This window comes from Populus nigra, chromosome 12 (genome assembly GCF_951802175.1).
Source record: "Populus nigra chromosome 12, ddPopNigr1.1, whole genome shotgun sequence".
Classification (NCBI taxonomy): Eukaryota; Viridiplantae; Streptophyta; class Magnoliopsida; order Malpighiales; family Salicaceae; genus Populus; species Populus nigra.
Window position 1 is genome coordinate 6647822 of NC_084863.1, and position 12369 is coordinate 6660190.

At 31.9% G+C, this 12369-nt stretch overlaps 2 protein-coding genes across 4 annotated transcripts; one reads left to right on the plus strand and one right to left on the minus strand.

Moving 5' to 3' along the window:
- Nucleotides 1-27: 27 nt before the first annotated feature.
- Nucleotides 28-4634, plus strand: LOC133669096 (RNA polymerase sigma factor sigA-like). Of its 3 annotated transcripts, none has more exons than XM_062089115.1 (10): nucleotides 28-236; nucleotides 1112-1945; nucleotides 2310-2508; nucleotides 2625-2717; nucleotides 3020-3148; nucleotides 3371-3424; nucleotides 3504-3581; nucleotides 3672-3734; nucleotides 4067-4179; nucleotides 4283-4634. In XM_062089115.1, exons 2-10 carry the CDS (start codon nucleotides 1266-1268, stop codon nucleotides 4389-4391), a joined length of 1518 nt encoding a protein of 505 aa, XP_061945099.1. In that variant the 5' UTR covers nucleotides 28-236; nucleotides 1112-1265; the 3' UTR covers nucleotides 4392-4634. The 3 variants fall into 3 exon arrangements, with proteins under 3 accessions (XP_061945099.1, XP_061945101.1, XP_061945100.1); XM_062089116.1 differs by having other exon boundaries at nucleotides 54-236; nucleotides 1115-1945; XM_062089117.1 differs by lacking the exon at nucleotides 4283-4634 and having other exon boundaries at nucleotides 4055-4112.
- Nucleotides 4635-6780: 2146 nt separating this feature from the next.
- Nucleotides 6781-9565, minus strand: LOC133669051 (uncharacterized). Its single transcript, XM_062089058.1, has 5 exons — nucleotides 9434-9565; nucleotides 9218-9362; nucleotides 7823-7893; nucleotides 7596-7694; nucleotides 6781-7510 (listed from the first exon to the last, which is right to left on the minus strand). The coding sequence occupies exons 2-5, from the start codon at nucleotides 9324-9326 to the stop codon at nucleotides 7199-7201; spliced, it is 591 nt and encodes a 196-aa protein (XP_061945042.1). The 5' UTR covers nucleotides 9327-9362; nucleotides 9434-9565; the 3' UTR covers nucleotides 6781-7198.
- Between the last annotated feature and the right edge of the window lie 2804 nt (nucleotides 9566-12369).

Here is a 12369-nt window from a genome sequence, read left to right on the forward strand (position 1 = left end):
GCTTTTACCCTCCATTTTCTTTACTGAAATCATCGTATTATAGTTGTAAGATTATCAAAACAGGATAAAATTGAAAATAATAATAAAAAAAAAAAATCATTCGTTCAGACAAATAAGGTTGGAACAAGGCTAGGTGCAGTTTACAACCACTCTGCCCCTTGCTCACTTTGGAATCCTCACCTCTTCCCTATCACCTTCTGCTTCTCTTGTTTTCCTAACAAACTGTTGTTTTCCAGGTATGCAGCTCTTCAACTTTATACACCATTTCTCTTCTTTCAAAACTCTCTAAATTTTCTTTTGCGTTTCCTTATTCTTCTGCTGTAAACTGAATTATTCTTGTTCTTTTGGCCACTTTGTTTGGATCTTGGAACCCAATTTCTGGGGGACAGTTTAGACAGAGAAGAGCTTGCATAGCTCATAATTTGAAAATATAGTAGTAAATATGAAGAATAACCCACAACTGTAAACACCATTTGTGATCATTAGCTCTGCAAACGATATGGGCTTCTACTTCAACACTTGGAGTATTGGGACTGAGTTAATGTATCTGACCTCCACTCATTCATGGTTTAACATCAAAGTCTCACTTTATTGGCTAAAGCTTGATTTCAAGATGTTATATAACACATACCTGTTTCGGGCATGGTAATATATCTCAATTGTTATTAATGCAGTAAAGAAAATTAAACTATGGTTTAATACTTAATTTGCATCATATTAGTTTTGTATTTAGTATTTGATGGGATCTTTGTTTTTAACTTCACTGTTATATTTCTTTCCATTTCCTATATGATTGGAGATTGATGTTTTTAGAAATTCTTGGTTCAACTCTATTTACTTGGTTTCTGGATACTGATCCTCTGCATATCCATATCTGTGACCCCATTCCCTGATACTCATGTAGTTGTTTATTTTGGATAGTTTGAATACAATGAACTTACACGAAATTTGGTAGATTGTTATGGAATGTGATGCGACGAGGATCATTATTGTCTCCATACATTTTTTTACAATCTACCAAACATATAGTTGCTCTTCTTTTTTTTTTTTTACCTATTGAGGAGCCTAATATTTGTTTTTTTCCCCCAATTTCCTTCGATTTTAATTCCAGAAGGGCTATCAAAGTGAGCTTTAGGGAGATTTATCCTAAACAATATGTACATGCACGGAGCCTTGTGAATAGAGTAGGCTTGAAGAGCGGTAGACTGGTTCATCAATTTTCTAAAAGCTTGTGATGATTATTGTACAAACCTGAAAGTATCCATATGATGGCCACAGCTTCATTTATTGGACTCGCCACAGGAAAGAGGCTCTTGAGTTCCTCCTTTTATTATTCAGACCTCACAGAAAAGCTTTCCAATGTCAATGATCATGGAATAGCCCACCATCAAATTACAACAACAAAGAGTGTGATTGTTGCAAAAAAGTCATCAAAATATGGCCCCAGCTTCCCCTCGTCCTACTCCAATAAAGCCCTTAAAGAACTTATTGATACTGCTTCTGCTTCTTCAACTTTGGCAACATGGTTCAAGACATTAGATGACTTCGAAGAAGAAAGTTCTGTTCTCGACTATTCAGTAGAAGCTCTCATTTTGCTGCAGAAGTCTATGCTAGAAAAGCAATGGAATCTTTCTTTTGAGAGGATAAACTCAAGTGACTCAAAAATTAAAAGAAGTAACAAGAAGATACCTGTCACTTGTTCTGGGGTGTCTGCTCGACAACGAAGGTTGAATAACAAGAGAAAAAATCAGAACCAAAGCAAATTCATGTCACGTAGTAGTGACTTTAAGCTGCTGAGGTCGGATATTAGTCCAGATCTACTGCTGAATCGTTTGAAAGGTTATGTGAAGGGTGTAGTAAGTGATGAGGTGCTTCCCCATACAGAAGTTGTGCGTCTGTCAAGGATAATTAGAGCTGGTCTTTCCTTAGAGGACCATAAATCCAGGTGAGAATACAATATTAATGATAAGAGAAGTTTTGTAGTTCAGTGTAGTTATTTGTTTGCACACCTTGTTGAATCTATGATAAGCAGCTTTATTGCATTTTTCTGACGTAAAATAGATTTTGAATGTGACAAAGGCAGATATAATTGAGGGCAACGGTATGGATGGCAATGATTTTTTCTTTCTTTATCATTCACACCTTGCTCCGTGTTCTCGAAACTTGGGACAATTTTATGTGAAGAGAAATCATGATTTAATTTTCTTTAGAGTGCTGAACACTCATTTATAAAACATGCGATCCATGTCTTTCATTTTTGTTTCATTCCATTGCTGTATGATCAATATATTCGAATCTGGAAATTTCAGTCTGAAGGAGAGATTAGGTTGTGAGCCCTCAGATGAACAACTTGCGGATTCCTTGAGGATTTCTCGTGCTGACTTACAGTCACAATTGATTCAATGCTCCTTGGCAAGAGAGAAGCTGGCCATGAGCAATGTTCGTCTGGTTATGTCCATTGCTCAAAAAAATGATAACATGGGTGCTGAAATGGCTGACCTTGTTCAGGTTACTTTCTTTTGCTTCACTTCAAGTATGAAATGCCGGTATCCATGTATCTGAGTAGCTTGGATAGAGTTGTGGCCGACCTCTTACATGTAATGTTTGTAATATTTCTCATGCAGGCAGGTTTAATTGGGCTATTGCGAGGTATTGAGAAATTTGATTCTTCCAAAGGGTTCAAAATCTCAACTTATGTTTATTGGTGGATACGTCAGGTAAGGCTGATTTTTCCTTTTAGATTGTAGACAACTTCATATATTGGAACATCAGATATTACCACCAGCAGTTGTATGCATATCCCACAATAGATAATAACCACACAAATCTTTTGCATCATTACATTCTAATAACCTATATTCGAAAACTTGTCTTCCTATGAAGTTTAGCATTCACGGCCCGTGTTTTTTATCCCAAAGGAATTCGTACCTGAAAATTGAGTTTGCTGCGATAATAATGCCAGCTAGTCATCAGTGATATTACAAAACTAATGCATTTTTACATCTTTGTTTGGACACAGGGTGTCTCAAGAGCTTTAGTTGAGAATTCAAGAACCTTGAGATTGCCTAATCACTTGCATGAAAGGTTAGGCCTAATTCGGAATGCGAAGATTAGACTAGAAGAGAAAGGAGTGACTCCATCAATTGATGTAAGTGCATTATTTTACCAGGATCAAAATCACAGAAATTTAGTTTCTTAATTTTTCCTGTGTATAAGAATTGAGTGCTGGTGCATCATTCAATTTCCAAAAAGTTGACCATTTGTGAACGTTCTTAATCCCTTTTTCTTTGATGAGGAGATATTTAATTTTGTTTATTCTGTTTTGTTCTTGTTTCCCATACGAATCTTCTTATTTCATTATTATCTTCAGAGAATTGCAGAAAGCTTGAATATGTCCCAAAGGAAAGTTAGGAATGCTACTGAGGTACTAAATTTATGAATCTGCTTGTTCTATAGCCTTTCAGTCTCTCTTTCTGCCTACCAAACAATGTCATCATACGCAGGCTATCAGTAAGGTCTTCTCACTTGATAGGGAAGCGTTCCCCTCTTTGAATGGTCTTCCAGGAGAAACACACCATAGTGTAAGTGAAGCTCAACTCTCCGTCCTGCAAATCCTTCTCATGTGTCTATTTTTCATCATTGACTTATTTTCTTTCTCTCTTTTTTCAAAGTACATTGCAGATAATCGCCTCGAGAACAACCCATGGCATGGAGTAGATGAGTGGGCACTCAAGGTAAAAAGAACAAGAAAACAAGAATTTGTAATGAGAAGGAAAAACTTTTGAATGGAAGAACAAACCCGCAATTAACTTATACAGCTTAGGTTTACCATGAGGTGATGCTGTAGACAGCATAGAAACTCAAAAAACATGAACCATACTAAGTGAGATATTTTGTGTAGAGTTTCAAAAGGATGGTTGAGTTTTTTGAGAGGCACAATTATATATATATATATATATATATATATATATATATATATATATATATATAACTCATCCTCCTGTATTCGGATTCCAGATGATTGTAAGAGAAAAAAGGCTAATTTGTTGAGTAGTGTATTTGACAGGAGGAAGTAAACAAGCTTATCGATTCAGCTCTTCAAGAACGAGAAAGAGAGATTATACGTCTTTACCATGGTTTAGATAAAGAATGCCTCACATGGGAGGACATTAGCAAGCGGTGAGTAAATTTTTGCACTGCTTCTGCTTGCTGACTTTGTATAAATGAGGACTAGATTTGAGTGCCATGAAATTTATAGTTTGTTGATTCTTGCTATTATCAGCATGGGGTTGTCCAGAGAAAGAGTTAGGCAGGTCGGACTCGTTGCACTTGAGAAACTGAAACATGCTGCGAGGAAGGGGAAGCTGGAGGCCATGTTAGTCAAACATTAAGTTTTGTGTGTATACATACAGAAAGGAAAACTCTATCTTCCATTTCATACTCTTTTGTTTTTTTCTTTTTTATAAATCTGAAGTATAGGAGGTCATGTTCCAATGCCTATAACCCTGAACTTTCTGTAGAGTTCAGACATTGATTAAGAGCTTGTAAGCCGAAGCAGATTCTTTTAAGAAAAAGTGTATTCATCACAAGGAGAAAAAAGTTCTGTATGTCAAATCAAAATCATTTTCTTATCAGTCGTTCTTTAGTAGAAAGTTACAATCCTTTTCTTGTATTTTTTTTTTATTATTGGCTTTCTCCTTTCCTTGAAATCTCTTCTCCATGAAAGATCTTGAGAATTTTGCACTTGGTATACTGTACAAGTTTCGTAGGAACAAAAGACTTTTTTTCATGGAACTGTTTTAGCAAGACGAAGGACTGAGTTCGGAAGTAGTCTACCTACCTGTAGTGGCATGAACAACTCATTGAAGATGTCATACCTGTACCTTGTCCGCAATTATATATATTGGTCATGATAATAAAATTATATATTATAAATAAAATTATTTAATGGTGTTTTACTTCAGTTAATAAATAATATATAATTGCTTATAAACAAAAATTGATTGGTTGGTTGTTTTTTAAAAAAAATTGCTTAAAATCTGTACTTTTATTTCTCTAGGAATTACATATATTTTGTCAACCCATTAAAGGTATGGAAGATTGTTGTTCGTCCCATTTCTATCCATATCTTTCTTAAGCGTTAAGATAATTCAACTTTATCTGTTCTTCCATTCTATTATCACCAATAGAGGGTTGTTGTATAAAGGAATTGAGATTTTTTTTACTGTAACATGATTTGTGGGAGATAAAATTTCCCAATAAAAAATTATGAAAATAGATATAAATTATATGGGCCAAGTAATAAGCTTATGGTTGTTTATATTCATGGAGCCGTTTGCATGTTGAAGACTATCACATTGAAGTTATGTTGTGTTTTTTGTTATGTTTAATATACTAAGAAATGCCTTGGTATGTCTTTTAGGTGTCCAAGTCCATGTATTCATGCTTATTTTGATGCAATTAATTCTATAGTTTTTATTTAGAAAAAACCTAATAATGTTAATGTAGGTGTATTAAAAAGCATGAGAATAGTACCATGCTTGTGCATTGTTATAGGAAAATTGCTTGACACAAACCTTTGCTTAGCTTAAGTTTCAAATCAAACTATGTGGAGATTGATTTAATGTGACCTAGTCGACTTGGTGAATTAGAAAAAATGGCTTCACTAAAATAAAATTTAGTATGACATCCTATTTTTATAAGCATTGAGGCGATAATATATTAGATTAATTTGAATCAAGCTATTAAACATGTGGCCTAGATCATGAATCATTTTAGCTTTAATAAGTTTACTTTTTTAAACTATTTTTTATTTAGTTATATGATAAAAAAAGACAATATCAACAAACAAATTAAATTAAATTTTTTAAAAAAATTAATTATGATGAGCTGTAAAAAAAAACACTTATTTATAGTTTAAAGAGATTTCTATAATCTTATTTAACAACAAGGTAAAAATTAAATGAAATTTAATAAAATAATATATTAAATATATTCTTAATTAATCTAATAATTGAAAAGTATAAACCAAATATATTTTAAATTATTTTATTTTTAAGAATTCAAGCTAAATTGGTGGGAAAGGAAACAAAAAATAAAGGGCCAGTTATGCAAGCTTGAAAACCCAGCACGTCTACCCACTAAAAATAAACCTAGGAGCGCCTTAGGTTCCCACGTCTATTTTTTTAATTTGAATAGGCTACATGTCATCTCCTTGATTATTTTTTAAAAAAATAAACAACATATCATTAATTAGAATCCTAACATCACATATATTAATTATTTGTTTTTTTTAAATCAAGAACTAATCTAATATCAATATCAGGATATTTATTTGAAACAAGAATAACCCGATAAATTATATCACAAAACAAATTATCAAGCTCAATTACCAATCAACATAGTATTAAAAAATAAAATTTTAAAAAAATCATTTCCATGAACAAAACATTAAAAAAAATTAAAGACCAAAAAAATTGAAAATATTGTGCGCATCATCTGTGTTTTTCATTTAATATTTATTTTATTTAGAGAGATTGTAATTATAATACAAAGTGATTCTACATGTAATTATGGTAATATTTTTTAATTTAATGAGACTTTCTCCATGAAGAGGCATTCGGAGACTTCTAGTTAGTTCTTCACCGATTATGGCTCCTAGTTTGATCGACTACTTCAAATCTCCAAGTCATTTTTTCTTGATTCAACTGACACGTGTAAGCTTTTTTAGATTGAAACAAAAGGCAACAATGATGAACTGAAATATTTAAATACAACAAATAGCAAGAAATCATACCCCATGCATATATAAGTGAAGCATGGTCTCAAGATCTTCAATATCGGTCTTGTGTTTAACAAGAGTGTGAAGAAATGCAAAACGGATGGTCTGAGTCCAAAGAACAGATGCTACATAGAAGGCTATCCTCGAGAAATTGAACCCAGCAATTAGAGAAGGCTATTTATAAACAACCAAAACAAAACGCAACCGCTCGAAATTTTTGTTTTCATCTTTAAAATAGAAGAAAAAATGCTCAGCGATGCTTGTACCATAAACTGCATATTCTGCATCATACATTGTGCCAATACCGAATCAAGGATCTTGTAAGGACCCTTCAAGATCCAGGTTTTGAAAGATGATATTAGCAACACTGAGATTCTATCACTGCTGTTATTGAAATAGCTCAAAGTAGGCCCGCTTTCAATGGCGCTTCTTCCCACCACCTTTTTTCTTTCCCTTGTTCTTTTTGCCACTGTGCTTCTTCCCTTTGGTGACCATATGACTGCTAGAACCATCATCTCTCCTTTTGCCACTGTGCTTCTTCCCTTTGTTGACCATATGACTGCTAGAACCATCATCTCTAGATGGCGTTCGACTCAACAAATGCTTCACATCAAGTATGCCATTTTTAAAATGACCTTCAGTTGACCTCAGCACCCTGTCCTCAAGTTTGCGCTTCTCCACTGTTCGTCTAGCACCACTACCACCTCCAAATCTTCCAAGAACGATATTCTAAAATGTAGAATAGTTACAGTCAGAGCAACAAGATTTCTACAATCAGATCAATCATGAATTAGAAAGGTCATGGAGAATCCACCTCTTGTTCCCTCATTTCAAGCATTTTCTGTTCTCTTTCCTTTTGTTTCTTCATTTGCACACGGGCTACACTTAAAGGTAGTCTTTGCTTCTTAGGAGGCTGTGTTTAGGACAATGCGCAGGACTATATTCATCAAGCACCATATGGAAGAAGCATAGACTCCATAATTAAAAATATCTACTGCATTAACTACAAAGCGACGTGATTGGTTCTCATAGAGATTTTACCTTTCCACCAAGAGAGACTACTTTCTGGTTTTCTAATTCTTTCCTCTCTTTCCATGTCATATGCGAGGCACCTGGGAGACAAAACATTAAAGTGAAAAAAATACTACAAAGTTTCTTGGTTGTAAATACAAATTCAAACAATCACAATAAGATGCAAATGAAGAACCAAAAAGATAGAAGCAGCATCCCAATGAATGGAACAAACTCAAACAGATCAATATTTATTGCTTCCAAGTTTGAATTAACAGCAGAAACATGTCCACAATCAAAGCCAGATTCAGCAACTTTTACCAAATGATGCAACCTAATTTTCCTCTGGCTATAAACTAGAAAAAAAAAAATTTCACAATGCACGGAGTCCATTTTATATGCCCAACAGAAGAACCCATACAATTATGACAAATGGTGGCAAAAGAATACAGTGCATTGTTTAAGAAAATATTGTATTCCTTGTGGCATGTTTAAAACTGGAAGCTGTAGCCCATCCTTTGGGTCTGAACAGTAGAACAAGCAAGTTAAAAAAATTAGCATGTGATGAAAGATCCTCTTTGCTTCTTGTCACACATGAATAACAGATCAATCATCTCAATCATCAAATTATGCAACCGAACCCAATGAAACGACATTATTCCAGGTTCTACAAAACAGAAAGGAGCTCCATCTTATTAGCTCCTTCATCCAATTTGGCTTTTATTAAGAGCAAAAAAAGTCTCAATAGAAAAAACAAATAGACTTGGAGCCTGAAACTAGCTGCTTCAAAAACAGCACACAACTCCAATGTTGCCGGAAAAAAAATACAGAACATTATGCATTTTAAATAAAAAAACATGTAGGGAAAGGGATTCCACCACGAGAGGGGAAGGGAAATAAAATTCTGATCAGAAGATGTGGGCTTTGATGTTAGGAAGCTCAAAACTCTCACATTGCCAAATGCTACTACAAAGGTGTAATAGGGTAGCCTATGACACCATATAACTCTACGTTTCCAACCTCTTTTTCCATAAGTTTTACACTGTATTCTCAAAAAAACCGTTGCCATTGTAAATATATTCTCGAAACCTTGAAATCCAGTTTAATCAATTGATGCACTGTAATAGCATTGTGGAAAATCACAAGGCAGTAGTTTAAACACCCAAAAGCAACTTCAAAACAAATCATTGCACTCTTCCACATGAGCACTCTTCAATCTCATCTCATCTCCTTGCTTGCTAGAAATTCCTAACCTCAAACCCACAATTCCTCGATAGCCCCTAACTCATCCTACAATCCATCATCACACAACTTTCTCGTAGATACATAAAGTATAATTATAATGCAGCAGATAGCAAACACTGAAGAACAAAATTGTTATAAAAAACGGTGAGAATAAAGAAAGGAATAAAAAAAGGTAATTACTGAAGAACTCGATGTCTTTCATAATCTTCTTGATGTCCCATTCTTGATCCTTGTCATCCATGTTGCCACTTCCACTTCCACTTCCACTTGTTTGATTTTTCTTCTTCATAGCTTTTTTATTCTCTCTCTTTCTTACTTGGTTTAGCTGCAAAAAGAAAGAAAATAGGTCAAAAACCCTACCAGAGCATAACTGCATACATAAACTCAGATATGTACCTGCGAATTTAGATTTTAGGGTTTAAAGTGGGCTTTTAAAACCAATTTGATGTTTGATGCCTGAGAGTTTTTATTTTGTGCGTTTAGGGTTAGATAAGTACAGACAGCCAGAAGCAAAGAAGATATAATAGAGGAAACCTCAACTTAGTCCTAAATCTATATACTCATTCTGAATTGCATCCCAAACTTATTAGTTTTATCAATTAGACCCCAAATATCTCAATATTTCTCAACTGTGTCCTCTTATTAATTTTATTTTAATAATTTGTCTAATGCATGTTTTTTTGCATTACAATGGTGTTGATTTTAAAAAAAAAAATAATGAGCATTAATATTTCTAGTATAATTTGCATATTTATGCACTAAAACAACATTAATTTGAAAAATGTTGATGAACATCACAAAAAGACTTGGCTAAGAATTTATTAAATATTTATGATTTTATTGATCAAATTAATTGATTTGGAGTTCAATTGAGAGTGAATATATAAATTTGGGGCCCAATTAATTTTTTAAAAGGCCCAATATACGGTTCTAAATTGGCTTCTAAATTATTCCAAAGAATGATGGAAAGGAAGAGTCCAATTGCAAATTTGTAACTTAAATATTTCAAGGTAAAATTACCAAGTCATTATATAAATATATATAAATTACTAAATTAAAAATATATATAAAAAACTATTTTGATTTTATTTGAATAACATTCTACGGTAATACATGCGTATTTGGGTGATGCTGGAATGGCATATTGGTGATCCTAGAAAGGTATAAACATTATTGGTTGTATAGACATTAAATTAAATTAAAAAAAATAAATACTAAAACATTTGAGGTTTTTTTAAAAGATATTTTATTATTTATATGAACAATGAAGCATCATAATATATGTGTGTGTGTTTTACAATTTTTGTCCTTTCTTTTTTATTTTTGTATTTCTAATACAATCTTTAACTTTATAAAATGGAATTAGGTCCAAAAATATTTTAATTGAAAATAACTAAAAGTATGATGATAAAATTAGAGAGGGATTAATAGACAAAAAATGTAAAATACAAAGAAAATTCATGAAGCATTTTCTTATCCAAAAGTTCATTTTGTTCATTTTTTTATTCTGGGTTGAGAGAGGAGAGAAAAACTCATTTAAAAACAAAAAAAGAGAGAGAGTTGTTGGTTGTCAAAATTCTAATAATAAAAAACAACTATTTTGGTGTTTATAGGTTCCTTTCAATTAGATGAGTTTGATGCTGATGATTTTTAGTTTTCATCTTGCCAAAAAGAGGCTTGGCAATTTGTGATTTTGAGTTTTTTTTTTTCTCTAAGAGAATTTTTTTCATATATTTTAAGGCTATAAATTTTTCTGTTGAGGTTTGTCATAGCCCAATTTATGGTTCCCTAAAATTATTATTATTTTATTAAATTAAATAATACAAAAGAAAAGAGTTTGAAAAATAAAAATAAAAAAATATATAGGAGGCAAGCGACTTGGTTGACAAAAACATATTAAAGAGGGATCTAAATGCATAAATGAGAGATGGAGGGACAAATGGATCATTGATAATATTGGAAACTCAATTGCACCATTGAAGGATCTAAATGTGAAAGACAATGCAAATTCAAAGTTATTTTAAATGAATATTAGATGAATTTGCAAAAAAAAATAAGTCTAAGAACATAATTAGATTTTAATAGGTTGATTTGATTTAATCATAGGCCTAATCAAAAGACTTAATTAAGTTTGAAAATCAATTAAGGTCAAAATAAAAATATTAATTAAGTGCACAAACTTAATTAGACTTTTAACATGTCAAATTAATTTTATTAAAGACTTAATTGGTTATAAATTAAGTTTAGAAGCCTAGTTTTGGTTTAATTGAGAAGATTAGAACTTTGGAGGATCAAATTTAATTTTTACAAGCTTAATCAGATACAATCAAGGACTCAATTGAAAAAAAATAAAGTTTGGAAGCGTAATTCAGATTAGAAACAATTAAAATTTGAAAAGGCAAATTTGATACAATCAGGAGTTCAATTGAAAAAAATTTATAGATTAAAAGCTTATTGAGAATCAGATTGAAGAATTTCTAAACTAAGAATTAAAGTACATAAGGTGTGTGAGTTCAAGGACTGAAATTAATCAAATCAAGAGTATACTTGAAAAAAATTAAAAATTTAATGGTTAATTGAGGTCAAATTACATAATCTGAAAACCAATGACCAAAGAGCAAAAGACACTCAACTTAAAGGATTTAAATCTATGTTTTCAGGGGTGAAATTGCAACAATTGAGAAGTTTCAGAGTCAATTAAGGGTATGCACGTTGAATTGAAAAAAACAAGGACCAAATCAAAATTTACAAAATCCCAATTAAAAATCCCTAATTTTTAGGTTGCATATGACTTGTCACTTGTTTTTAATGAAAAAACTAAGTGGCACGTTGCTTATCTCTGTTTATCATTTTTCTCAAAAGACAAAAGATGATTAGTATGTCACTTTTAAATGAATAAATGTAATATTCCCGATTATTTCAAGGGCGCCAACCACCACTATTTGAAAGAGAATATTCCCATTTACAAGGCTATGTCATTTTTTTTTATGTTTGTGCCCTACCCACCACATGGTTTTTGTTTCTTATTAAATTAAAAACTCATGAAAATATGTTTTTTTAAATATATATATATATATATATATATATATATATATATATATTAATAAAAAAGAGGAATTATACTATAATTTTTTTTCAATGGAGTTTAAATTATTTATTTTCTAATAAAAAAATAATGTTATATAATTAAATAAAAAATATTAATGCTCCCTGCAACCTGAGATTAAAAAAAATCTTAATATATATTTTTATTTCAAATTCTTGTCTCAATGTTTGATTAAAATCAATAAAACACATATATTTTTAATTTAATTTATTAGATAAACATATTA

What these genes read in the sequence shown, in the direction of transcription:
- LOC133669096 (XM_062089115.1), top strand. Translation starts at nt 1,266, where the DNA reads ATGATGGCCACAGCTTCATTTATTGGACTCGCCACAGGAAAGAGGCTC. An exon ending in AAGTTAGGAATGCTACTGAG is followed by an intron (nt 3,425 to 3,503) that starts GTACTAAATTTA and finishes CATCATACGCAG; the next exon opens with GCTATCAGTAAGGTCTTCTC. An exon ending in CAGGAGAAACACACCATAGT is followed by an intron (nt 3,582 to 3,671) that starts GTAAGTGAAGCT and finishes CTTTTTTCAAAG; the next exon opens with TACATTGCAGATAATCGCCT.
- LOC133669051 (XM_062089058.1), bottom strand. Translation starts at nt 9,326, where the DNA reads ATGAAGAAGAAAAATCAAACAAGTGGAAGTGGAAGTGGAAGTGGCAAC. An exon ending in GAAAGACATCGAGTTCTTCA is followed by an intron (nt 7,894 to 9,217) that starts GTAATTACCTTT and finishes TTTGTCTCCCAG; the next exon opens with GTGCCTCGCATATGACATGG. An exon ending in TAGTCTCTCTTGGTGGAAAG is followed by an intron (nt 7,695 to 7,822) that starts GTAAAATCTCTA and finishes TCCTAAACACAG; the next exon opens with CCTCCTAAGAAGCAAAGACT.